The following is a 27100-nucleotide window of genomic DNA, read 5'->3' on the forward strand; positions in this document are numbered from 1 at the left end:
TTTTCTCCAAAGGTTTTGGGGGTGTCCCAGCCAGCCCCGGAGGGCATTCCTCCCTCAGCACCGGGCACCTGAGGGGAACTCGGGGCTGGAGAAGAAGCCGAGGTCGGGGAGCCGGGCGCCCTCAGCGCCTTTATGCCCTGAGCCGAGGCGAGCCGAGCCGGGCCGGGCCGGCCGCCGCCTGCCGGGCGGAGCGGCTCCGCCCCGCTCCCTGCCGGGGGAGGCTGAGGCACCGCGGCCCGCCGCTGCCCGCCGCTGCCCGGCCCTGCCCGGCCCTGCCCGGTTCTCAAACCCTCCCGGGGACGGGGCGGGGAGGCTGCGAGGCGCCGGGAGGATGCGAGTGGGCGCCGCGGGCTGCGAGGCGAGGGCCCGGGCGGCCGGCGGAGCTGGGACTCGGCGACGGCTCAGCGCCCGCCCCGCCGGCAGCGGACGACTCCCAGAGACACAAAACGGCGGCGGCGGAGGAGGAGGCAGGCGGCGGGGCTGAGAGGAGAGGGGGGCGAGGCGGCTGCGGGAGGCGACCCCAAGCGGCCACGGGAGACCCCCGGGGAGAAGGCGAGGCGCTCCCCCGGCCGGCCCTGAGGAGAGGGGCGGCTGCGAGCACCCCTTCCCCGGCTCTGTGAGGGGGGAACGGGGCGCGGTTGGGCTGTGACAGAGCCGGGGGTATGGGGGGCACTCGGGCAGGGCGAGCAACTTCGCTTTCCGTGCCTTGAACCGGGACGGAGCCAGCCGAGACCGGGCTCCCCCCCCTCTATATATACACACACGCGCTCGGTGTGGCGGTGGGAGGGGAGCGGGGCCATGTCCCCAGCCCTGCCGGGGGGTTTTGCGGTGCCGGGGGCCGCCCTGACGCCCGGCTGTCCCCCAGGTGCTGCGCGGCGCTGGAGATCGGCAGCCGGCGGGGCGAGGCGCCTAATGGAGGCGGCGGCGGGGCGCTGAGGGAGCGGAGAGGCTGCGGCTGTCAGCGCTGCCCGGTAGGTGCTGGGGCTCCCCGTCAGGCTTGACGGAGGAGTTTGGCTTCGTTGAAGGGTGAGTCAAGGCTGAGGTGGCGGTCCCAGCCGGGACAGGCGCCCCAGAGAGCGCCTTGGGGCTGTCAAAGTGCACGGCGATCCGTGCAAAGGGGGCTTTGTTGTGGAAGGCCTGAGGTGAACACGAGCAGCCCGCTGGAGGGGGAAAGGAGAGGGGAGTTTGGAAAGCTGTGCTGCTGGTGTTAAGCAGCAGCCTGTGCTGCGTTGGTGTTTGCTCAGAGGGGTTTCACGCACGAGGAGCTGGTGGGTGCTCTGAGGAACCTGGTCCAGCTGTGGAGAACAACCTGTATGAGGCAAACCCCAGGACCCAAATGCCATAGGCTGTAAGTCCAAACCTCCCCGAACAAGCAGACATTAAGTAGAAAACCCATTTGTTACCGTCTTGAAACATTGCCAGCAAGGCAGCCTCTGCCAGTTACGCTGTTAATTGGGTTCCCCGGAGCTCGTTAGAAGGAGGTGCCATTTTTTCTAAACGAGGTGACTGCTAACTTCAGGCTGGCAGTCCTACTAGCTTTCCTCAGCCAAAAAGCCCTCTGCATTTCCGTAAAGCACCTGTGCACTGTGCTTGTTTAACAAAGACAAGTTTGAGACATAACACTTGGAGGTAGGGCACGCATTCTCTTTGTGAGGCTTTCCTACTCCTTGAATGCTTCTTGTGGCTCTCCTGGGCTCTCTCTTCTCTTGCCAAGCCCTCGATGACCTGTGCCTGCTTTAGCTGCATCCAGCGCTCCGTTTGCTAGCCGTAATTGTCGTCATTTATCTCTGCTGGTTATTACTGGGAAAACCGATGTTTATCGCTGCGTGTCCACGCGTCCCTGGAGCCTGTTAGAGCTGGCTTTTGAACGGTTCTGCCTTTTGTAAATTTCTCTACGCTGAAGAATTTCTGTCAAGTGATGGACTTTGTGCTGTTGTTAGGATTCCTTTTGTTCCTAATGTACCAAAAAGGCTGTTTCCTTGGGTCTTTTGCTTCCCTTAGCAGTTTGTGGTGTTTCACTTAGGCTTATTACTATCCTTGCGCTGTTTTCTCCCCAGTCACTTACAAAGCCTGAGGGACAGGATTAATTTTTTTTTAATCTAGTTACCATTAATATAAATGATCTTTTTGTTTGGATGTGACTTCTGAATTCATAACAGTCTTACTTCAAAGATCTACGACTGGTTTTGAAGTCTGATGCTTTCTTCAAGTTTGAGTTGAGAATTTCTTCCGTCTTTATGGAACTAACTTCTAAAGCAGCAAGTCAGTGTAAACTGTTTTTCTAGTTCTGCTTGCAGGTAATAAATATAACCGAGGCATACTCGCTTGTGGCTGAGCTCTGGCCAATCTCTATTTCTATGGTCAGTTTCGCTTTGTGTCTCAAGGCTGAAGTCTAGCTGAGAATTCCCCTGTGCCAGATGCAGTCTTTTTGTATATTATGAAATTAGCCTCTCTAATTCTGAGAAATCCTGAGCCTGTTGCAAAATTGACAGAACGAGCTCTTTGGGGTCTGTTTAATAGAAGTCCTACGTGATAAGTTTTGGGGTGATGAGGGGAGGGGACATTCTGACCACATTTGGCGCAGTGCAGGAGGGCCTGGACGCGCTGTTCCCTTCTGTGAACTCACGGTCGGTATTCCCTCTCCGTCCTGTGCCAGAGACGTGAGGTCACTGATCCATAAATGCCCGAGATGGTTTGCCTCGGAGTTGCCGGTGACTTGTAAACAAGTGATGCAATTTTCAGGATAGCACGGTTTCCCCTCCTCCCTTTGTTTCCTCGCTATTTCCCAGTCAGGTACCAGTATCAGTGTTCAAGTCCGGCTGTCGGTTGTATCACCTTTGCCGAGTGTGTGCTCACAGGAATCCAGTTTTGTGGTGTTGTTAATTAACTTTCTGACACTGTCACATCAGGCACTAAAGGTGCTTCCTCCTGCAGTCTACACAAGGGATGTGATGACTCAAGTTTTCAACATCTTTATTGTCATTGGTAGTATTAATTCTGATGTTCATCTTTTATTGCAGTCCATCATGTTAGTTTGGTTTGGTTTCGGTTTGGTTTGTGGTTTCGTTGTTGGTTTTTGGGGTAGCTCAGGGCCTCCTGAAATACTCCAACCACTCTGCTGCATAAATAGTTGTTTCTTTTTCTGTGGAGATGGGAGCCACCAAAAATGCCTCCTTTCCTTATCCTGTAGCAGCCAGATGGCATTTCGTAACGCTGCGCCGTGCCTCCCTTTGGCTGATGGTTCATTTCCAGTTCTCTTGCCTTTCTGAGAGCTGGAAGGAACCACACCAGGACCACTCACCTCTTTTCGTGTACCCTTCAGAGTGCAGTGAGCTGCAAGGTGTTGCATAAAGCAGCATCTCTGCTTCCAGGGGATCCTTTCTACCCAGCTCTGGAAGTCAGCCCAAAGGGAGCACACGGCTGCTGACGTGGGAGAACGTGAAGGGAAAAACAGGCAAGAACTCTGACCACGTTGCTACTAGCTCTTAGAAGACCTTGGAGATGGATCATGGAGAGCTTAATGATGCAAACATGCTTTGAAAGTTTGACTTCTGCTTGCACCTAACAGGTCCAGAAGAGCTCACTTCCAAAAAAACCAACAGGCTTCCAGTTGTGTTTGGAGCCGTTCCAGAAAGCCACTTGGTGTTGCAGGTTCTCGTTGGGTGTCTTGGCCTTCTTGACCCACAGCTTGAAGCCGCTGCTGGAGCCAGCCTTGGAGCCAGCAGGGAGCTCCTGAACTTTGTCATGGTTATGGCAAAGGCTGCAGGTGTTCAGCGCCCTGAATCTGGAGAGCATCTCTCAAGCCACATATAGTTTGTGAGACCAGAAAGAGCTGCCGGCTTATGTTGCAGGAAGCACGGCCGAAAGCACGACAGACACACAGTAGAGTCAGATCATGCTCCATTTTATTGCCCGAATAGCCTAACTTTTATAGAGAACTTAACAGGGGTGGACAGTGTTTCACACAAGATTATTGGTCAAAAGCACTCAGACAAACAACTGCAAGAAAACAACCCCACCTGCAAGAAAACAACCCCCTTGTGATTAGCAGTCACATAGACCTTGTCCTTGAAGCCAGCTACTGGTAACAATATTTTTCTGAATTCCTCAATTGGGCGATGTGGGAACACTGTCATGGGAACTTCTCATAGTTGCCCTGGTAGCTTGGTTTGCTCAGCTACAGCAAGCCATGGGATTTTTGCTGTTTCAAGAAATCCCTCAACAGGCTTATAATGAGTGCTGTGACTTAGGCGCACGGTTTGTAGAGGTTTTAAGGCGTAGTGCATGAGTGCCAGGCTCCTGTTTGGTCACTGGGACAAAACGAGATCTGGGAATGTTGGATGTCCTAAAAAGAGTACAGGGGAGACAACCGGGGAGGAGATGTGGCTCTTGTTGGCCTTGTTTAGCCCCCAGCCCCTCTACACCCCACAAACCTTAGTTACAGCTGTGGGCTTCTGCAGAACGTCACAATGCCTAGTAAATCTTCGGGATATACTTTAAAAGCAGGAAAATACTGTGTTGGTTTCTTTTTTTTTTGTATACATAGGGCAGCTGCCAGCAGCAGCACCTGCTGGAGTCGAGGGTGCTGAGCAAGGCAGGGTCGTGTCCCGAGCAGCAGTCACAAGGGGAGCTGAGCGGAGCCCGCCTGAAAACTCGGGGGGTTACTGCTTCTTAGTGTTATAAATGGCTCAGGATTCAAATTAGGATTAAATAAAAAAAATAGGATTTATTAGAAGAATATAAAGGAATAGAGGTAAGCAAACAGCGCTGGTTGCACTGGGAGTCTCCGCTCCACCAGGACGCACACCAGTTACATCAAGCAGCTGATTTTTATGCACCTAGACTAATACATATTCATTACTACTTCTAAAAAAGTAGATTATTATAATTAGCTTCCGGGGTCCAGTTCCTCCTACTGGAGCATGCGCATCAGTCTCCTCTGGGGGTCTCTAGGGGTCTTTCATGCTGAAGGCTCGTAGTCTTCCTCTCACCCTTTGTACTTACTCGGCACTATTCCAAGTTTATGGAACACTCTCTGTACACTCTCCACAGGTCTTGTCTCCCAACCGTCCTTCAGCTTCTTTTCTCTTCCTCTTAATCTCTTGGCCCCCCTGGCCAGATACCAAGGATCCCATAACAGTCACCAGCAGTCACCGGTTATTATCAGTTGTTCTGAAACTCCCAAACAGGTTGACGACTCACGAGCAATTAAAACATTCTTTCCCAGCTATTCACAGTCATCTACATAACATCTATAGCAGTGTTAAATCAATCTCGAAGAAGACAGAAAAGAAAAATTGTAACTGTTAGAACTAGAAGTCAGGAATAACAAAAGCAAACAGGTTCATAAATTTAAGGAGTGTTTTCTGAAGACGTGATAAATTGACTGGAATGAGGGGGAGACTGGGACACACTGCATCTGTGGTTCAAGAACTAAATTGCCAGTGCAGGGCCCAGGCAGACAGGATTCAAACAGAATTATTCTTTATGGACACGAATTTATGGACACGAATTGGAATTGTTAAAACATTCCTCACATTAGCAAGCCGAAACACAGCTCCCCGTCCCCAGTACTCCTCGCTGTGAGGATGAGGACTGAGGAAGGCTCACCCTGCCTGCAGCTTCTTCAGTTCTTCGTGCGGGGAACTCTTGGAGGAGCTGGTGCCTCTGGAAAGAAAGCACCTGTTGGTACTGTGGGCATCTGAGCGTGATGCTAACCCACGCAGCGCTGCCCCTTGCATCTGACAAATGTTTTACAACTTCAACTTCTTTGCAGGTTCTACTTAAATTTGGTGGAGGAGGCTGTGGCTGAGCAGAGAACTAATTTGTTATTTCAATAACTGGAATAATTTACAATGGAAAGAAGCTTTTTTTAGTTAAAAGTTGTGTTTCTGATTACAGCTTCCGGTATTTTACCTCGCAGTCCACAAACACTCTTCTTAAACTTGATTCCTGACAAGTCGCTTTTCTCAATTCTCGCGTTCTTGGACTCCACCAGGGGAAAAGGAAGGCCCTGCTAATATTGCTTGGCTGTTTCCTTCCGGAGGAAGGAGGGGAGAGTTGAGAAAAAGAGGAATGAAGTAAAATGAATTTACTCTTTGCACATGTGCTGAAAGAATAGGCAGGTGTTCTTGGGAATATCTCATTTAAATCTCTGTGTATGTGTTTCGAGAGGATGCGTCCTCACTTAGAGGAGCCAACATCCCATTGCCGGACCTAATCCTGATGGGGCTGGCATCTGAGGGTTACGCGGGCTGCTCCCGGCAGGGCTCTTCCCACGCGGGGAGGCCGAGGGAGTCGGTCGAGCACTGCTCCGCTGCCTGGAAAGATTCAGTCATTTCCACCCAAAGCGAGGAAATAAAAAACTCGGTCAGCCATTTCATCTGGAGATACCCCGCCCTCCTCCAACAAATACGAAAAAGGGAAAATGTAGGCTTGGGCCCTCACATATCCCAGCAGTTTGCACCCATTTGGGCGATGCGATTGGGGTCGGGGCAGGCAAAATAGAAGTTACCTTTATTTTTTTTTTTAATTTCGGCAGAGGAAGTTATAAGGTTGATGTTGCCCCTTTGATATTTGATTTAACCCACTGACTGCCCGGGAAGGAAGGAGTCTGTTTAGTTTACCTTTGTCCTAGATTCAGTTTTAATATCTCATGTTTAAATGGGGGGGGATCTTTATTCTTAATGATTCATGCCGCCTCAAAGCACAGTGGCTTCTACTTGTGTGCTGCCTTTCCCACTGGGGGATGCAAACACAAGAACAATCATTTCAGACTCCTCCTTCAGTTTCCAAGAGAACCTTAGCTGCTCAGGGATAGCTCTGAATTTTAAAAGCATTTTTTTCTTCCAAATTATGTATTGATTGCACATAAAATAGAAGCACCGTAATATGCAATTTCAAACAAATGCACGGGGGTGCTTGGTTGCTTTTAATGCTCCTCCTTTATTTTTATTTTATTTTTTTTCCTCCAGCAGAAAACAAAAAGTGGATTCTGTTCCCATAAGCCGCTCTTGCAAAATCCGCACAAACATTTATTAGTCTAGACACAAAATATTCTCAGCCGGCCTCAGCCTGACGATGGCAAAAAGAAATAAAAATAATAATAATAAAAAAAAAAAAAAAGAAAAGGCAAGCTAATATTGTACTTGGCTGCGAAAAGGGAAGGGGGGAATCATGCCCCAGGCTAGTGAAGCTGTAACATTTTGCTGGGGCTGCCTGCAGCAACAGATGCATCTCGTTCCCCTGGGCTTCCAGTCCTGCCTATTCTCTTCTGCTGAACTTGGCCGCTCGCAAACATTCCCTGTGAGTACCACACCCCGGGCTTCTCCTGGACGCTTTTGATTTGATTGAATGATGGCCCCAGGCATGCTCCTCTTCACCAGGCCTGCTCTTGTGCCCCATAAATCATGTAGCGAATTCATTGATTGGAAAACGTGCAAAATAGGTGGGGTGACTGGTAGAAATCAAAAGGGTTTGAAATAGGTGATGTGACCGCAGCTTAAACCTGCAGGAAGGGAGCATCGACCCGAATGGTTTATCTGAATCTTCAGCTGCAACTTCTGTAAATACCAGCTCCTTCTCCTCATTTGCTACCATGGCAGTTTGCAGACTTTTGCTGAGTTAAAAGGACAAATCATAGTTGTGCGCGTTTGTTTGATCAGGCCTTTACCTCAGTGCTCACGTTCTCAGACTGCTGGGGTTTTATATTTTTGTCATTTTCTTAGAAAATGGCGAATGATGCATATCCCGGCTTCCAGATGATTAGTTCCTGTTGCTCCCAATTTGTGTCAGGCTGCGTTTGGTTGGAAATGCAAATGTAATTGCAAATTCCCCTAAACAGCACAACATGTCTGTGGTATTAATTAAAGCACTGTAAATACGTAGAATATCTGAGAATGCATTCCTTCAAGCGTGGCCGTGTTTTTTTAAACCTACAGAGGAGGCAAAATACGGTATTTAGGCTTAGTAGATGTTATAAATGGCTCAGGATTCAAATTAGGATTAAATAAAAAAATAGGATTTATTAAAAGAATATAAAGGAATAGAGGTAAGCAAACAGCGCTGGGTGCACCGGGAGTCTCTGCTCCACCAGGACGCACACCAGTTCCATCAAGCAGCTTATTTTTATGCGCCTAGACTAATACATATTCATTACTACTTCTAAAAAAGTAGATTATTATAATTAGCTTCCGGGGTCCAGTTCCTCCTACTGGAGCATGCGCATCAGTCTCCTCTGGGGGTCTCTAGGGGTCTTTCATGCTGAAGGCTCGTAGTCTTCCTCTCACCCTTTGTACTTACTCGGCACTATTCCAAGTTTATGGAACACTCTCTGTACACTCTCCACAGGTCTTGTCTCCCAACCGTCCTTCAGCTTCTTTTTCCTTCCTCTTAATCTCTTGGCCCCCCCTGGCCAGATACCAAGGATCCACATAGTATCTCATAACAGTCACCAGCAGTCACCAGTTATTATCAGTTGTTCTGAAACTCCCAAACAGGTTGACGACCACGAGCAATTAAAACATTCTTTCCCAGCTATTTACAGTCATCTACATAACATCTATAGCAGTGTTAAATCAATCTCGAAGAAGACAGAAAAAAAACCCTGTAACTGTTAGAACTAGAAGTCAGGAATAACAAAAGCAAACAGATTCATAAATTTAAGGAGTGTTTTCTGAAGACGTGATAAATTGACTGGAATGAGGGGGAGGCTGGGGCACACTGCATCTGTGGTTCAAGAATTAAATTGCCAGTGCAGGGCCCAGAGGCAGACAGGATTCAAACAGAATTATTCTTTATGGACACAAATTTATGGACACGAATTGGAATTGTTAAAACATTCCTCACATAGATGAAATGTATTGCTTCTGTGGTGGCAGATCCGTGTCTTGAGACTTTAAACCTGGTGGATCTCGTGCTCGAGCCTTCAAAGGAGATGTTACATAGACAATAAAACGTCCTGCTTTTCGGGGAGGGCTCTCCTTAGGTCACTCAGAAAACGCCTTCAGTCTTCACTCACTGCAGCATTCACAAAGTGAATGCCTTCCTGTAAGGTTAGTCACCGATGGCCACTCATTCCATGCTTTCACTAAGAAAAACCTTCGCAGCTTTGAATCCGAATTTCCTGCCCCGCGTTTAGGTGAGCCCGGAGCGGCGTCAGGCATTGCTGGGCTCCTCGTCCGGCGGCGCTGGTGAAGTGAAAGATGCCAAAAGTGAAGTTTGACAGTGAGCTCGGGGGCTTGTGCTGGCCCGGTGGCTCTCTAAGCCCCCGTGTCTGAGCAGCGGGAGCATCCGAGCAGCACAGGACGGAGCTCAGCAAGAGGCTGGGGTCAGGGCACTGCTGCAAATAGCAATGCTTTGCTGGCTGCAGAGGTTAACCAGGTACGCAGCGCTGTTTTACTACATGGTGGAGACCTACGGAGAGTGTTTCTGCCCTCCTTTTTAGCTGAAACATCCCCAGATTCTAAGGGGAAAAGGAATAGAAGGGACTTGCGGAGTAATGTTCTAGTGAAACCCAGCCTTCCTAAAGAAGCCTGCCTGAATAATTCCTGTGAATAACAGACTGTGTTCAGCTATTTCCTAACATAGAAAGGGTGCTGACTGCTTCTTCAGAGTAACATAAGTTAGTGATGCTACTGAAATAGTTGTGGTTCAGACGTAGATCTGATTTCTCCTAAGCACGCTGAATTCACAGCTGTTGATCCTCCAGAGGAGGCTTTGCAATTGAACACCTGGAGAACAGGTAAATTTCCCACTGCTGTTCTCCTCTCCTCTTGTTTTGTTTTGTTTTGTTTTGTTTTGTTTTGTTTTGTTTTTCTTAGTAGCATAGGCTTAAGACTCTGAAGAAAGAGGCTGCTTTTTTTCATTTCCAACACTGGCTGTTCTTCCTGAGCCCCGCCTTCTATTTTTGCAGTCACAGGATATGTGAATGTAAATTCTTGGGAGAGAGGTAGAAAACTCTGTTTCAACTGGTGTTTTTTTCGGCTATGTGGGGAGACCAAATAGGGTGGTTTTGAATCTTCTGGCTCTTATTCAGAGCAGCAGCATGTGGAGGGAGACAGATGCGTTTGCATTTTTAGTGCAATGGGTTCAGAAGCACGAGGGGAAAAAACACTTTCTCTGGGAGCTGGAGAAGGTGTCCTAATCACAGGAGAGGTTTCTAAATGGCATATCTTTGCGAGTGTTCCTGTAGTCCGGAGGTTTTTGTTTGTTTGTTTGCCTTTGGAAGGTTTTACTGTTAATCTTCACATCCTTCAGCAGAAGTGAGAAATGTGATTTTATTTTGTGCAGTGTCACGGACCCTCTGAAATCTACTGGGAAGGATGAATACCTCGCACAGTACCAATGTGATGACGGTGGAGACAAGGAGAAACCAAGAAGATCAAAAGAACGTGACCTCATTTCAAAAGAAAACGTTTTGTACGGCAAAGAGTCTTCTGAGCCTGGTGAGAAATTGCGGCAAACTTCCTCTCTCAAGTGTGACACTGAATGTAGCTCTAAAAAGCTTTCCTCCTCATCTATTGCAGAGAGATGCCAAGGTAGAAAGGACAAGACTAAAAACACTGAGAAAGAGCATTACCAAAGCAAGAGGGAACATGCTCCTAGTGAAGAGAAGGAGAGTCAAAAAGCAGGTCCTTCCAGCGGCCAGGTTCAAAAGGCGTCACGCTGGAGCTCCGAGTTCGGCGGCGTTCCGAGGCCGTTGTGGCGGTTGTGGAGACGGCCCTGGCTGAGGTGGCTGCTGCTGTCGCTGCTGTCCCCTCTGTCCCCGCTGTTGCCACTGTTCCCGGACCTTGGAGACCCCCGGTGGCTCCCTGTGACAGGCCCTGTGGCCCCGGGGAGCTGCCCGCCGCCTCGTCGGCCAGCCCGGCAGCAATCCTGCCAGCACAGAATAGCTCACTGCGTTTCAGGGTAAAGTGACGATTAATTTCTATTTCCTGGCCTGGGTGCTGCTTCCTTCTTTAAGGAAGCTTCAAGGTTAAAGGTTAAGCTCAGTTATGTCAGGGCCCAAGTCCGTTTCTTGAAGGGGCTCTTGTACGAAAGCTTAAGCTGGGATTGACTCTCCGCTAAGCGGAGGCCAAACGCGTACCTACTGAGAAGCAGGTCCTAAGTGATAACGTTTTCTAAAGAGACTGCTAAACACATCTGAACAGTGCTGCTGCAGAACTCTGAATGGGGGGATAGCAACTGTCTTAACTGATCTGGAATCTTGAGTTTACTTTTCAGTGGACAAGAGGTGTGTCTCTCAAGACAAACAAAGAGAGGAGTAACACCCGATACTCATGTCAACATAAATTTATGCTCAGAGCGTAGGTGTAGGAACAGCATCGGTATGTATATGGAACATCGGGAGAGGAAGCTCTGTCGGTATTTACAGTTTTTCTACTACCTTGTCAGAGAGACGTTATCTCCACATTAGAAATGGATGTATTTTGAAAAAGTGGTGGTGGATCGGATTTCTTCTTTCTAGTGTTAATATTTGCTCTTGAATCGTACTTAATACCTGGTAATGCCTCAATCAGTTGTCAAAAATAAACTTAAAAATGTGTAAGGCTTATCTCATTGGTCAGTATAAAGATCAAGGCCTTTCCTTTTTTCCTTTTCCTTTTCCTTTTCCTTTTCCTTTTCCTTTTCCTTTTCCTTTTCCTTTTCCTTTTCCTTTTCCTTTTCCTTTTCCTTTTCCTTTTCCTTTTCCTTTTCCTTTTCCTTTTCCTTTTCCTCTTCCTTTTCCTCTTCCTTTACCTCTTCCTCTTCCTCTTCCTTTTCCTTTTCCTTTTCCTTTTCCTTTTCCTTTTCCTTTTCCTTTTCCTTTTCCTTTTCCTTTTCCTTTTCCTTTTCCTTTTCCTTTTCCTTTTCCTTTTCCTTTTCCTTTTCCTTTTCCTTTTCCTTTTCCTTTTCCTTTTCCTTTTCCTTTTCCTTTCTTCTTCCCCAGTATTGTTTTTCTGTTCTCCTTCTCACTGCAGTCTTGATTTTGTTTCTTGTCCCTTAAATGTGTTTTCAGTGTGTTGCTGAAACATTTTCTCTTTCAATCCGAAAAAAGGAGCTGTCACTGGTGAAGATCGGAGCTTATCTGAAAATCCCTGAGCCCAGGAGCTGTCACCTTAGTCTTCCAATCGGACAAGGACGACTTCATTTCTCGTGTAAATGCATTTTTCAGGTTTGCGTATTGTTTTTTCAGGAACGGGAAGTGTGTATAGAATGGATTTAAAATCAATCTTAAATGTAAAATGTCAAGGGAAAAAAGTTCTAGTTACAACCTCTGCACACAATTTGCCAGCTGTGGGACTAGGAGTTTTCTTATTTACTGTGTTTTGTTTAACGTGTGTGAAGTTTAATGGATAGCAATCAAGGCGTGCTAGAAATCTGAAAGCACTTTATGCTTTGTTCTCTCAGTCATTTTGGTATAACAAACTAGCTTATGTTTTAAACCCTCCATTAGGTTAGTGGTTTCCCTACAGGTAACAAGTCCCTGTGTGCTACAGTAAGACAGTAACAAAACATGAAGTATAGAAGTTCATCCTGTCATTATTCAGCTTCTGCCTACGGACACACAATTATGCTTATTTAAAGCGGTATCACCTTGAAACCTAATCAGCATTTTAAAAAGGACTTTGTAGCAGTTATTGGCTTTTGTCCTGGAGGGCTGAGGTTTGTTTTGTTTTGTTTTACATTCAGCATTTCCGTTTCTAGCTTACATTCCCCTGTTGTTTTGCATGAGGAAAACGTGCAACTTTAGAAAGCAGAACGGAAAGAGCTGCTTTTTAGTCTAACGTTTCAGTTTTTTGTAGGAGTTTTAAATGTGGTAGGAGTAAAACACCAGAAGTACTGCTGCCAAAGTTCTATTCAAACTTGTATTTCTTGGAGAAGCAGAAGAAGCCCAGGGAGAAATAAATTTGCAAACGTGCTCTTCATGCTCTCCTTTCCCAAGATTTCTCTGAGATATAGCCCATCCTCTGTGGGTTTTGAGGTATATGGTTCCCAGGAGTGAGAAGGAAGGCCAAACATCTCTCTTCTTGGATCTCAACATGCCAGGGCTTTAGTGTACTGCCACTTACGGCTCCGCTTTTTCACCTGGAAAAAGCGACCACATGATGTAGACTGAGGAGCTCTCACAAATTAACTTGCTATCACAAAGTGACGCCCAGAAAAGGTGTATTTAAAAGCTAGGCTCATTATAGAATAACAACAACCCCCTCATGATTGGTGCAGTAGACAGTGAGGTAGAGGGCGATCCCTGGAAAGACAGAAGAAAAGGAGCAGTGAGTTCTGGGTACCTTTGTGCACACGAAACAGAAAAACGCAGGCAGTGAAGTAATAGTGTTCCGTTACTAACGCCAGCAATAGATAATTGCAACAATTATCTATTAGATCATAGGTAATAATTAACAGATAATTGTGCAACTCTGGAAATCAATAAATAACTGATTCCCCTCAGAGAATGTCTTCTACATTTTTATATTAAAAAGACTCCAGAGTTGTAATGGATTAAAATCCTACGGAAGTGAAAGAAATGGCATCAGCCACTAGTTCTGCAGAAGCTAAAAGTAATACCGATAGAGTTTAGATGGAAATTTTCACTTTGTGTGTTTAGTTTGGGGATTCTTTTTAAATCATTCATACCAGCGATTTAGTTCTTAAGGCTGTTTCTTTGAGATTAAGTGACAGGACTTCTGCTACTCTTTTCTTCTTGGAATGCTTCTTGATATTCTTACGTCAACCAGAACTTCTGTCTCTGTCGCAGATGTCAACAATGACCGTAGTTAAGAAGCCCAAATCTTCAAAGTCTAAAAAGCCCTCTTCAAGGCGGTCTGGCAAATCCAAGAAACCAAGTACTAAAATACTGATGTCACGCACCGCAAACTGGGGCCAGATACCGCCTGCAGAAGATTCAAGCCAAGTCTCTGTGGCCCAAGGACGTGGAGGTGCTTTTTACTGTAGATCATCTGAAAAATCTAAGGCTTTTGCCCCAAGAGATCTAAGTAAGTGTGAGCTTTATCCTGACTCCATTTTCTTCAAAGCAAAAGTAGAAAATGCAGTTCTTACTTGTTGCACTGATAGAGAAGGGGACTAGTGTGAACAAAGACTTCAAAAGCAAATCCCCTGAGGCAGCTGAAGTGACTGATGTTACAGAAATTAATTTTGATATATTTACAGTCAACAGAGAAATCTGGGGAGCTTTGTGTAATGCACAGATTCATCCATGTCTTTTCCGTTTTGCAAAGAAAAGTGTTTGATTGTTGCTATTCACAGCTTCCATTTTTCACACGTTTTTTGAATGATAACATTGCTCAGGAAAAGATCTGGTATCTGTAGGGGTACCGTCATTCCTAGTTACTACTTTTTACCTTTTTTCCGTATAATTTCAAGTCTAAGCTTGTGGTTTAAGTTATAATAAGGAAAAAAACAGTAGTTGAGTTAATCAGGTTAAAGATTATAGATGGAGAGGAACTTGGCATTAGGTACTACAAACAGAATGGCAGTTAGCCTTGCCTTAGAAAAATTAAAATGGTTGACGAAAGTTGTTTGTTTTGTTTTTTTTTCCCCAAAACATTGTGTTGACCAGCCAATTTGAATTTGGCGGTATTAAAGCTGTCTGCAATAAGTTTTTCTGGCTGCGATTGTAGCTAGCTCCTCTAGGTGCTCCTGCAGAATAGTATTTTTTTAAATACCTTTCTTAGAAACAAACAAACAAAATCTCTTTTTAAATTTAACTTTCTTGCAGTCGTTAATGATGGAATTGCTCCACCACAGAGCATTCTTTTTCCACCTGAGAAGATTTGTATGGATTGGCGAGAAACACAAAGTGTTGGAGTTGGCCTGTACAATCTTGGCAACACATGTTTTCTTAATGCTACTCTACAGTGTTTGACCTACACACCCCCACTTGCCAATTACATGCTTTCTCTCGAGCACGGCCAGTCATGTGAGTACTTTCTAACAGTATTTCGAATCTGTTGGACAGCTGTGAAGGTGAAAGAACAGCAGTGATTCTGAGACAAACTTGTTTGCCTGATTTTACCTGTAGAAGCTGGCTTTGAGCACTGTATTAGCAGTGGGCTCCGAATAGCATATGGAGTGCAATTAATGCACTATGTTTGTTTAATGAATTTATTTATGTATTTATTTATTTATGTATTTATTAAAGGATCATTTATTGCTTCGTGGGAATAATGAAGTGCATTGGACAGTAATGCATTTAGTAGTAATTTTAGAGAGTAATACATTTTTCAGCCTGTGGAGTTCACATTCCTGTCAGCCTTTACAAATGTGACTTTGCAGTAGTCTTTTAGATTTCTCATCACAAAATGCATTTGAATACAGGCTTAGTGGATATTTTTATTCTGTAAAGTTGTGTGAAATGAAATGTTACAAGACTGTTGGGACATTGGCATCTTGGGAGAATAGAATGTAGCAAGGAGAGTGGATATCGTATCTATAGTTTAAATTTTACTTAGATGTTTGTTTGTAGTTATGGATATTTTGCTGGACTGGGATGCTTTCTTCTTTCACTCTTCAGGTCGTGAACAAGATTTTTGCATGATGTGCACAATGGAGACTCAGATTAACCAGGCCCTGCGTTGCACTGTTGATGCCATCGAGCCTACGCATGTTATCAGTAATCTCAGTCGTAAGTGGCTTCAGATGTGTTTCTTTTCGATAGCTTGTAATCTTCAAATACTTATTTGATGTGTATAAGTGGTTTTAACACTAGAAAGAAGAGAGATTTTAGAAATAGAAGAATGATTTCATTTTTAAATGAGGTGAATACTATCATCTTCTTCTTTAGGAATAGGACAACATTTCCGTTTTGGCAGTCAAGAAGACGCACACGAGTTCTTGCGCTATACTGTTGATGCTATGCAGGAAGCGTGCTTGAATGGAAGCACCGAGTAAGCATAAACAAGTTCACTTTCATACATTCTCTAGCACCTTCTAGTCCTTTATTTACTATCAAAAATGATCTCTAGCACCTTTTAGTGCCTTATTTACAATCAGCAACGAAAGTCTACATCATCCTTAGTTTTCATAAAACTCTTTGAAGAGTTAACTGTGCGCCTTAAATCTTCTGAGGTCTGATTCTAATTTATTTCCAGATTGGACAGATCTTCTCAAGCTACCACCATCATTCATCAAATATTTGGAGGATTTCTAAGATCGAGAGGTACTTTAAAAAATATTCCTGTCCTTAGAACTGATCTGTGTCTTTTGTCGGTAGTAAAGCAGTCTGTAGTTTGTCTAAAGTAGTATCTGTCAACAACTTGAATTTGGACAGTTAGTCTCCTTCACATAAGGTTAAGCATTTATATTTTGCTTCCAGTGAAGTGCTTGAATTGCAAAGCAGTTTCGGATACGTATGAGGCATTTCTTGATATCGCTTTGGATATAAAGGTAAGATGTTTTCTAAATATAATTCATGATGTTTAAGTACATGCATAACTTTCTAAATTAAACTTGTTTACCTTAAAAAACCAAACCACATATAATGTTAAAACGTAAGAGCTTGGTGGTGCTAAGGAAGTGGATTGGACTTTGTCCGTCTGTGGAACCCATGTAAATAGTCTCCACATTTGCATTGGGTTTAAGGGCAAAGAATTCTCTTTCTGCAAAAATTATAATGCTGTCATACTTCTCTGTTGTTCTACCCCAATGTACATCTAATTGTTAGACTGATGAATTTGTCCCCAGTATTGATGACAAAGCACACTATAGATGCTGTCTAGGCTACTGGAAAAGTATTTGTTCCGAAGTCAAATGACTTCCAGGTGAGGTCAATGCTGAGCATGCTCTTTCTGCCTCCTTCTTCACAGTGCTCATAGTAGATCGCTTGAGTATGTTAGTAAGATTCTCTTATAAACCACTAGTACGTCTCTGGAATTTTGAATTTACGGTGACTTTACGCTCTTCTTTCTCGCTCCTCTAGGCGGTTTCATCTGTTACCAGAGCTCTGGAACTCTTTGTGAAACCTGAAGAGCTGGGTGGAGAGAATTGCTATAAATGTAGCGAGTAAGATTTTGACGAATTAGGTCTTAATCCTAGATGTCAGTTTTATATGTTGCATGACTCTGTTGGACTACCTCTAAACTTTGGATCTACTTACGAGTTTTGTGGAAGTTTATAAAACACTTGGATTTTTGTTTCTTTGGAGGGGGGAAGTCTTGTTCAGAGGCATTCCCTATGGGTTTGCAATTCTCTGGCTCGTATTTTGCCATCAGAATTCAAAAAGAGATACTTTTGTTCTTTCTATTTATTAGCTCTCGACAGTACTTTTCTTGATGTAAACTGCCCAGTTTCCGTTGTTCTCTGGGCTAGCGGCTAATTTTCACTGCTTACGCTGTAGGTCCTACCTTGGAGCGGGCAATGTATCAAACTGAACTATTGTGTTTCAAAGGATGGCAGACAGTTTCAGTGTCTTTCCAGACAAGCTCAGTACATGAAGACTTCCTACTGTTAAATGTCTCCCTCCTGTAGAATGACCACGTGCTTCTGTTGTATTTTTGATGTTGATAGACGACCCATGTTGGAGATTATTTGCAATTTCTAGTCCTGGGGACCAAGGCCTTCTTGTTCCACTTTCATTATTTGTATTTCCCTTGAAAGCTGAAAGAATGTATTCAGGATTGGAGTTCAAATAGCCACTTTTGTAGACCAAGAAATGGTACCTTGCCATCCAACCTGGTAATACCCTTTCGTGAGAGATTCCTGTTCCCGCTATGCCCGGGGTTTTGGGAGAATTTACCTTCTTCACTGTATTAACAAACCTGACACGCAGTGCATGGGTTTATGAAAAGAAAAAAGACCAACCTATTATGCAAGTAAATGTCATTCAAATAGCATAGGCATGCGTGAGACATTAAAACGAGTTTGTTTTGGGGGCGAAAAAAGAAGATGCCTTCAAACACTTATCTCTGCTTGTTTTTAAGGTGTAAAAAGATGGTTCCTGCATCCAAGAGATTTACCATACACCGTTCTTCCAAGGTTCTCACAATATCACTGAAAAGATTTGCAGATTTCACAGGTGGAAAGATCAACAAGGTATATTTACCACTGTAATGCAACTATATCATCGTGTAATGGGACATCCCCCAAAGCTGAAAGTTGTTAATATTTTCAGACAATAATTGTAGACTAACGACTATGGCTTATTCTTTCTCTTACTATCAATAAAGTTCCCGCTTGACAAGAAGCATATGCTTTCCTCTGAGAAGGCTGATTCATCAGGAAACAGTTCTCTGCAACTTCTAGTCTTCAACATTGTTTATGGGAAGACTTATTTGTAGTGAATCAAGAAATATCTTCTAGAAATATATTCTAGAAATAAATTCTAGTCTGTGTTTTTTGGAAGTGTTTTTCTCTGGCTAGTCCACGAAGTACTCTGGGATAATTTTTCTATCTTCTTGGTCTCTCTTTAGGAGGTGAAATACCCGGAGTATTTGGACCTGAGAGCCTACATGTTACAGTCAATGGGAGAACCAGTGCTCTATGCCTTATACGCGGTGCTGGTACATCACGGTGTCAGCTGTCACTCAGGACACTATATATGCTATGTAAAGGTAGAAGTCAACAGCATTTCTAACAGGGTAAAGGTTGTGCTGGCAAACCAATGAAAGCGTGACTAGCAGCTACTGTTTCTAGGGAAAAAGATTTCATTATATTTTTATTTGACACGTGTGTATTTTGTTCCTATCCGTGATTTCATTTGGAACACGTGCAATTCACCTAAAGAAATGGTTGTCTTTATTTGCAGGCTGGTAATGGACTTTGGTATCAGATGAATGATGCTAAAGTAGTCCGTACTGACATTAAGAGAGTTCTTGGTCAGCAACCTTACATACTTTTTTATATCAGGTAATAACAAATCTTAACATGTGTTCAGAAGAGATTTACTTTCTTGTTATTGATATTTTTCTGTTTTGCAAGTGTTTTTCTTGCTATCCCAGGGAAAGATTATTATTTGTCTAATTCAGTTCTGTCTAACCTGAAATTCTCTGTGTCATTTATTATCTTTTGTTGCTTGGCCTGAAACTGCAGCACTTGTGTAAATTGCTATCTATGTGTTACCTGTAGCTGGCTAATTTAGAGAAGGAGAGAAATGAAGGTCATCTGTGGTGTAAGAATGAATTATTGCTCTGAAAGTGATAGTCTTAGTAGGAAGACTGTTCTCTCCTTTTCAGTTTGTAGTCTTGGCGAAGCCTTCTGTAGAGAAGGCTTCCATATCGTATGAACTGTTCCTCTAAAATTATAGGATGGGATTTAATCCAAGAGTAGGCTGAAAGAAAAACTAAACTCCGATCACTGCTCTTTTCTGAAGGCGCTATGATTTGACACTTGGAGAACGTGCGTTTTACTTGCCAGCACCATCTTATCCCTGTTCATTCCCTCCTGGTCAGCAGGGGGCTAATAGTAAGCAGGCTGGATTTATGGGACCACGACTTCTTTCTCATATGATTAAGGTAATTCAGGGAAGTGGGAGGGCAGGTAACGGCACCAAACTGCTAGTGGGTTTGGGGTTTGGTGTGGGGTTTTTAGTTTGGTTTTCGGCATCTTAGTTTTGTTTTCCTTCCCATGCTGCAGCTTTCTCCACAGCCCTCATGCTACAGCCAGAGTCATTCAAACAGTGGTTACTGCTAAATTGTGCAGCCATGCGACTCCATTACTTAATACCTCCAAGACAGCTTTCTAAAGCACAGAGAGCTACGCTCTTTGACAATTTAAGCAGAGTGTACTAATCCTCGAATCATTTAAAAGAGGACTTGTTTTTCCTATCGTTGTCACTTTAGCTAAGACAGGGAAAACTAATTGTCTTATTCCTGAGCACCAGAACAATTACTTCAGGCTTTTCAGGGTATGTTTAAAGGGGAAAATAAATATATTTGGGAATAGCAGCAGGTAATGTTAAGTTGTTTGGCTGGTTTTCAAAGATGATGTTAATTTGATTCCAATCGGCTGTAAACCAAAAGCAGGAATTGAATACGCTTATTGGACTTGCATTTATCTTTAAAGGGCAGTGTGTTTTTCTTTGTAGGTGTTAAGACCATTTGTAGAAATACTCAGTAGGAGAGTTGTGTGTTTCAAAATGTTAAATGCAGTGTTTGCGTTAATCCATCTTGCCATTTCTTCTTTTTAAATACAGAATTCAAGCCGTTTAAATGGAAATGGATCCATAAAAGAGGACGCAAAGACCACTGGTGTCACCCTAAAAAGGCCATCTTCAGCACCACCAATGGCCTGTGTTCAAAACCAGACAATTACCAGGCCTTCAATTACTGATCCGTCAAGAAAACAGAAGATCACCACCAGTATTCACAATAAATTGCCTGCTCGTCGGACTGTGTCACAGCCTGACTGTCTTAGCAGTGCTGCGGAGGATGAAGATCTCTACCAGGCTGTTCCTTCATCCACAATTACAAATTCGGTAATGCAAATGAAGCAAATGCAAACAAGCAAAAAAGTTTCTGATGAGATTTTTGTGGAGCCAACAGTGAATGAAAATCCTAAACTCAGCTCTGATAACACAGTCCCTTACGGTGCAGAATCTTCAGGAAAATCTGAGGAGGAGTCAAAGGGCTTATTTAAAAGGAATTGCAATGCAATGTCCTCTAATGGAATTTTGGTTGGAAAGGTAGTCCGTACATTGCAGCATTCCAGTTCTTCCTGTCAGAATGCTGACGAAGGAAGATCCCAGCATGAGCTGCCAAAAACCAATTCACTAAATGGTGCTATTAGGTTAGTTAATGAATCTAAAGAAAACGCACTGAAACTTGATGATTCCACTTGCCGAGTTGAACCTGTTAAACCTTCTGAGATGTTCTTTTCCAAAACAAACGGATTGCTTGAAACATAGATTCGCTCCATCGAGAATTTCTCACCTATGATGTATTCGGGAGTGTTTAGTGTGTTCCTAATTCAGGTGAAATACTGAGAAAACACAGCACAAATGTGATTGTAAGACTTTGTGGTATTATCCCATTAGAATTTGCAGACCTGAGCTTACATTAGAACTTGCCAACTTAAGCTCAGCTGAGATAAAAATTCCTAAGTTTCATAAAGTAGATTTTGGGAGGTGAGTTGGGGTTATCTTTGAAGTGTAGATAATGCATACAACTCAAAACGGTCTTGCTTACCATTTAATGGAGAAATTCTGACAAGACTGGTCCTCAGTACTACTACAAATAGTATTTTTTTGTCTGCTGACTTGTGCGTTTTGATTGCAGATGCCTGGAGCTATGCCTTCAGTCAATCGAGAAGTCATCACGGAGTCCCTCACAGCCAGCCAGCTGAACAGCTTGTCAGAGGAAACGAGGTAAAATGAGCACAGTCTGATTAAGACAAGACCTTTTGGAAGTTCGTTACGGTTTTATCTGTCTACTAATAGTATTTAATGGAAGGATTGAAATTAGTACAATTCCATACTGTATGTCCAGCGTTACGAACAGAACTAATGATCAGCACTGAGCATATCACTCTGATGCAGGTTGGTGCCTCAAGGAGAACTCGTGTTCCTTCATAGAATGTTTTTCCATTTTTCTCCACTGTCTAGAGAAACATTGGCTGTTCCCCGCTTGCCCCTATGCCTTTTTTCTCAGAGCAGCAGGTATAAGGAGACGGATGTGTTTGCTTTTTTAGTGCAATGGCTTCAGAAGCAAGAGGGGAAAAAGCACTTTCTCTGGGAGCTGGAGAAGGTGTCCTAATCGCAGGAGAGGTTTCTAAATGGCATATCTTTGCGAGGGCTTAAGACTCTGAAGAAAGAGGCTGCTTTTTTTCATTTCCAACACTGGCTGTTCTTCCTGAGCCCCGCCTTCTATTTTTGCAGTCATAGGATATGTGAATGTAAATTTGTGGGAGAGAGGTAGAAAACTCTGTTTCAACTGGTGGTTTTTTCGGCTATGTGGGGAGACCAAATCGAGTGGTTTTGAACCTTCTGGCTCTTATTCAGAGCAGCAGCATGTGGAGGGAGACAGATGTATTTGCTTTTTTAGTGCAATGGCTTCAGAAGCACGAGGGGAAAAAACACTTTCTCTGGGAGCTGGAGAAGGTGTCCTAATCACAGGAGAGGTTTCTAAATGGCATATCTTTGCAAGTGTTCCTGTAGTCCGGAGGTTTTTGTTTGTTTGTTTGCCTTTGGAAGGTTTTACTGTTAATCTTCACATCCTTCAGCAGAAGTGAGAAATGTGATTTTATTTTGTGCAGTGTCGCGGACCCTCCGAAATCTACTGGGAATGATGAATACCTCGCAGAGTACCGATTTGATGACGGTGGAGACAAGGAGAAACCAAGAAGATCAAAAGAAAGTGACCTCATTTCAAAAGAAAACGTTTTGTACGCCAAAGAGCGTGGTGAGAAATTGCGGCAAACTTCCTCTCTCAAGTGTGACACTGAATGTAGCTCTAAAAAGCTTTCCTCCTCATCTATTGCAGAGAGATGCCAAGGTAGAAAGGACAAGACTAAAAACACTGAGAAAGAGCATTACCAAAGCAAGAGGGAACATGCTCCTAGTGAAGAGAAGGAGAGTCAAAAAGCAGGTCCTTCCAGCAAGAGGAGGTGTTCTCAGAGCGTGCAAGTTGTTGAGCAAAAGCGTCACAAGCAGGAGCACTGGGAGGGAAGCAGGTGCAGATCTTTCCCTGGTGAAAGAAACAGCCCTGAGAATGGCAGAAGAGCAGTCAAATATTCAAAGTCCAGATCTGGCAGCGGAGGAAGATCAGAACAAGGTAGCAATAGATATTACCGATCCAAAGGGGAAAGAAGTTGGAGCAGAGAAAGATACTATCGAGATGAAGCACGGAGATGGGAAAGATGTAGCTATTCCAATGATTACTATTCACCTCATGCGACAGGAGACAGTAGAGAGAGGAAGTTCTCTCACGGCGATGCAGCCTTTGACAAATGGACTGCAACTTACTACGGCAGGTCACATAAGCATTATCATTACAAAAGTGGATGGCCTCACGGTTCCCTCTTGAGAGATGAAGATGTACGTCGCTTTAGCACACCCCGAGCAGACTTGCATCGTTGCTCGGTATCTCAGCAACATTCTGGAAGACATTCTCGTGAAAGACATGCGCTTCCACCTGTGTCAGCTCATTTGGAGAACTGTCGCCAGAAAAATGAAACAGAAGGAAACAGAAAAAGAAAATGTACCCGTGCAGAAGGTAGTGAAAGTGAAATAGAAAGGAAAGACAGAAAGATAGAAAAGGAGCTTTTAGGTGGTGAAAAAAATGCAAAAATATCACAGGTTCTAGAAGAAAAAGAAGTCTAAGGATAAACATGGAGAGAAGGATTCCAAGTAAGCAAGGATTCCAGCATACTCCGCATTTTTTATCCTAATTCTTTTCTGGGTGCTTCTCATGTATTCCTTTTTTTTTTTCTCCTTTTTTTTTTCTCCTTTTTTTTTTCTTCTCTATTTTCTTCTTCTTTTTTTTTTTTTTTTTTTTTTTGTTCTGGTAGTTTCTAAGTTACTTAGATAGCATCAGCTGGCTGGGGATCATGTTGTTAGGTTGATCGGTGAAGATAGGAAAGCTATTGCTGAATTGTGTCAGAGCACTAGCTTTGGACCACATAGTTGGAAACACATCCGTACACCATTCTGGATTAGGTTAAAAGTTTTTTTCTGCTTGCACGTATTCCAGAGCTAGCCATTGTTAATGATCTGTGTACAAACCAGGACCTATGGTCCTTCAATCTGAGGGCTTAAGTTTGCTACATCTAAAGTAAGTTGCGTGTGCACAAAGCACCACAAAATAGCTGACATGCTGCAAATCATCACCTGTGGTAAAATAAATAAAGTTTCATATAGGCAACAAGTGCCACATCTTTTTTTCTCTTTTAAACTTGCATGTTTCTTTCAGACTTCACGATTTGTGTTTCTGTGCGCTCCACTTTGACAGTGCCAAACGCAAGCGTAAAAAAAGAAGAAAAAGGAGAAGAAAAAGAAGAAAAAAGAGAAACACCAGGAAAGTGAAGGGCTCCTTGGAACACTTAGATCCTCGTTTCCAGAAGATAACGCGGGAGAAGAAGGAAGAATCCCATCCTCCAGATGGCTCTTCATGTGAGCAATGCACAAGTGAGAGCAGTAAACAACCTTACAAGGAAGGGAAGCCTTCCAGTGCAGGCGAAAGCAAAAAATACAGCTCCGTCTCATCCAACGAGTGTATTAAAGGTAAGCGGCCGCAGTGTGTCTGAGGAATTCCTTTTCTATTAATGTAGAGATTATTTCAAACAGTCTTGAAGTGCTTGATGACTTAAGAGTCTGCTGAATATTAAAAAAAAAAAAAAGTTGATGGACTTTTTCTTTCCGTTTTTAAATGACCACTAGGAAAGAAGGCCTGAAATAAAGAGGTGAAAGGCAAATAGTTTTCATTTGGTGTGATGATTAAGTGGCAAACAAGAGGAAGAGTTGCAGGATCCCTTCTTAAATTCAGTCCAGCCAAGTAGGAAAAGTAAACGTGGACAGCTGTATCTTGGCAAAGAAGATAGTAGGGAGCAAGGAGGTTTAGCAGTCAAGATGGAAGGTGATGCCATGAGGCTTACAGGCTAGTAATGTTCTAGTGAAACCCAGCCTTCCTAAAGAAGCCTGCCTGAATAATTCCTGTGAATAACAGACTGTGTTCAGCTATTTCCTAACATAGAAAGGGTGCTGACTGCTTCTTCAGAGTAACATAAGTTAGTGATGCTACTGAAATAGTTGTGGTTCAGACGTAGATCTGATTTCTCCTAAGCACGCTGAATTCACAGCTGTTGATCCTCCAGAGGAGGCTTTGCAATTGAACACCTGGAGAATAGGTAAATTTCCCGCTGTTGTTCTCCTCTCCTCTTGTTTTGTTTTGTTCTGTTTTCCTAGTAGCATAGGCTTAAGACTCTGAAGAAAGAGGCTGCTTTTTTTCATTTCCAACACTGGCTGTTCTTCCTGAGCCCCGCCTTCTATTTTTGCAGTCACAGGATATGTGAATGTAAATTCTTGGGAGAGAGGTAGAAAACTCTGTTTCAACTGGTGTCTTTTTCGGCTATGTTGGGAGACCAAATAGGGTGGTTTTGAATCTTCTGGCTCTTATTCAGAGCAGCAGCATGTGGAGGGAGACAGATGCGTTTGCTTTTTTAGTGCAATGGCTTCAGAAGCAAGAGGGGAAAAAACACTTTCTCTGGGAGCTGGAGAAGGTGTCCTAATCGCAGGAGAGGTTTCTACATGGCATATCTTTCTTTGCGAGTGTTCCTGTAGTCCGGAGGTTTTTGTTTGTTTGTTTGCCTTTGGAAGGTTTTACTGTTAATCTTCACGTCCTTCAGCAGAAGTGAGAAATGTGATTTTATTTTGTGCAGTGTCACGGACCCTCTGAAATCTACTGGGAATGATGAATACCTCGCAGAGTACCGATTTGATGACGGTGGAGACAAGGAGAAACCAAGAAGATCAAAAGAAAGTGACCTCATTTCAAAAGAAAACGTTTTGTACGGCAAAGAGTCTTCTGAGCCTGGTGAGAAATTGCGGCAAACTTCCTCTCTCAAGTGTGACACTGAATGTAGCTCTAAAAAGCTTTCCTCCTCATCTATTGCAGAGAGATGCCAAGGTAGAAAGGACAAGACTAAAAACACTGAGAAAGAGCATTACCAAAGCAAGAGGGAACATGCTCCTAGTGAAGAGAAGGAGAGTCAAAAAGCAGGTCCTTCCAGCAAGAGAAGGATCAACTTGAATACAAAGAATACAAACTTGAGCTCCTGATGGGCTTCATGCTGAACTCTGTGCTGTTCTTGTCCTACTCTTGGTCTGTCCATAGATACTATGGTTTAAATCCAAATAGAATCATGCGATGAGGAAGATGTATCTGCAACAAATTCAACATCTAAAATCAAAGTTTACATTTTCCGTGATTTTCTTCCTGAGCAGAAGTTTGGAGTACTCCTTTTCTATTAATGTAGAGATTATTTCAAACAGTCTTGAAGTGCTTGATGACTTAACAGTCTGCAGGTTTATTATCAAATCCAAAAAAAACCCGACTTGGTAGACTATTTTTTTCCCAGTTTTGCATGACCACTAGGAAAGAAGGCCTGAAATAAAGAGGTGAAAGGCAAATAGTTTTCATTTGGTGTGATGATTAAGTGTCCAACAAGAGGAAGAGTTGCAAGATCGCTTCTTATATTCAGTCCAGCCAAGTAGGAAAAGTAAACGTGGACAGCTGTATCTTGGCAAAGAAGATAGTAGGGAGCAAGGAGGTTTAGCAGTCAAGATGGAAGGTGATGCCATGAGGCTTACAGGCTAGTAATGTTCTAGTGAAACCCAGCCTTCCTAAAGAAAAAAGAGCTTTTCTCCCAGAGAAAGAGAGACAGACAGACAGACAGAACAAAAGGGCGCCGGGGCCCTTTTGGAGCTATCTGGAGCTGGCTGTTGTCTGGACTGTTCTCACAGACGCCATCCCTGCAGGCCCCTGCTACCAAACCCTTGCCACGTAAATCCGATCGAAGTGTATGCAGCAATTACAAAGCCGCTGTGCTTTGGGCTGTCATGATCCTCCTGCAAGTGCAGGGGAGGTGCAGGGTTGCTTTGCATTTCCAAAAGGAGGAAGAAAGCCTCCAACCCCACTGGACCTCAGCCACTTGCAGGATCCAAGCAACGCTCCCCACCTTCAGTTATCTCCCTCCCATGCACACAGTGGGAGCAAGGTTGAACAAGCACATTTTTGAAAATGTTTATCTTAATGAAGAATAAAAGAAGTCTACAACACCCAATCCCTCTGTGCACCCAAGGCAAAAATCGTGGACTATTCTGCCTCAACACTATTTTCAGACCCAATTTGTAAAGCCATCTAGCAGAGGATTTCTCTCTTGTTCACTCACTAGCTTAGTAGAGCACCAGTTTACATAGGTGCTGGAGCAGATTCCTCAACCATCTGAAGGGACTTGATCCCAGAAAAGTTCAAAACTGCAGATGACTCATGATTTTGTGGTGAAGCATCTATTAAATGAGAGCTGTTCCGCTTAGGGCACAGTGAGACAATGTGAGAAGAACCCTGTATCTCACTGATTGAGGCTTTATAACTCTACAGAATTGTCAGTCAACAATAAATGGAAAGTGCAGGAGATATGTTCTTTCTTCCTCCTTTCCCTGCCATAAATTAGC

At 43.8% G+C, this 27100-nt stretch overlaps 1 protein-coding gene across 7 annotated transcripts; it reads left to right on the plus strand.

Annotated features, from left to right (window-relative positions):
* The first annotated feature begins 216 nt into the window (after window positions 1-216).
* LOC139998547 (ubiquitin carboxyl-terminal hydrolase 42-like) lies at window positions 217-27062 on the plus strand. Of its 7 annotated transcripts, none has more exons than XM_072032410.1 (21): window positions 217-467; window positions 866-971; window positions 10291-10445; window positions 10527-12154; window positions 13739-13976; window positions 14720-14920; window positions 15515-15625; window positions 15785-15887; window positions 16092-16159; window positions 16316-16386; window positions 16919-17001; window positions 17919-18030; window positions 18408-18548; window positions 18743-18843; window positions 19307-19448; window positions 20129-20410; window positions 21210-21298; window positions 22186-23144; window positions 23841-24151; window positions 25306-25460; window positions 25542-27062. In XM_072032410.1, the coding sequence occupies exons 4-19, from the start codon at window positions 11987-11989 to the stop codon at window positions 23951-23953; spliced, it is 2982 nt and encodes a 993-aa protein (XP_071888511.1). In that variant the 5' UTR covers window positions 217-467; window positions 866-971; window positions 10291-10445; window positions 10527-11986; the 3' UTR covers window positions 23954-24151; window positions 25306-25460; window positions 25542-27062. The 7 variants fall into 7 exon arrangements, with proteins under 7 accessions (XP_071888511.1, XP_071888514.1, XP_071888515.1 ...); XM_072032414.1 differs by having other exon boundaries at window positions 220-467; window positions 10291-12154; window positions 22186-22331; window positions 22413-23144; XM_072032415.1 differs by having other exon boundaries at window positions 222-467; window positions 10291-10908; window positions 12038-12137.
* The last annotated feature ends 38 nt before the right edge of the window (window positions 27063-27100 follow it).

The sequence above is a fragment of the Anas platyrhynchos genome, chromosome 39 (assembly GCF_047663525.1).
Source record: "Anas platyrhynchos isolate ZD024472 breed Pekin duck chromosome 39, IASCAAS_PekinDuck_T2T, whole genome shotgun sequence".
NCBI lineage: Eukaryota > Metazoa > Chordata > Aves > Anseriformes > Anatidae > Anas > Anas platyrhynchos.

Coding starts and splice junctions, on each gene's coding strand:
- LOC139998547 (XM_072032410.1), top strand. CDS start 11,987: ATGTGTTTTCAGTGTGTTGCTGAAACATTTTCTCTTTCAATCCGAAAA. Junction 16,160..16,315: donor AGGATTTCTAAGATCGAGAG/GTACTTTAAAAA, acceptor TTTTGCTTCCAG/TGAAGTGCTTGAATTGCAAA. Junction 18,549..18,742: donor ACTATATATGCTATGTAAAG/GTAGAAGTCAAC, acceptor CTTTATTTGCAG/GCTGGTAATGGACTTTGGTA.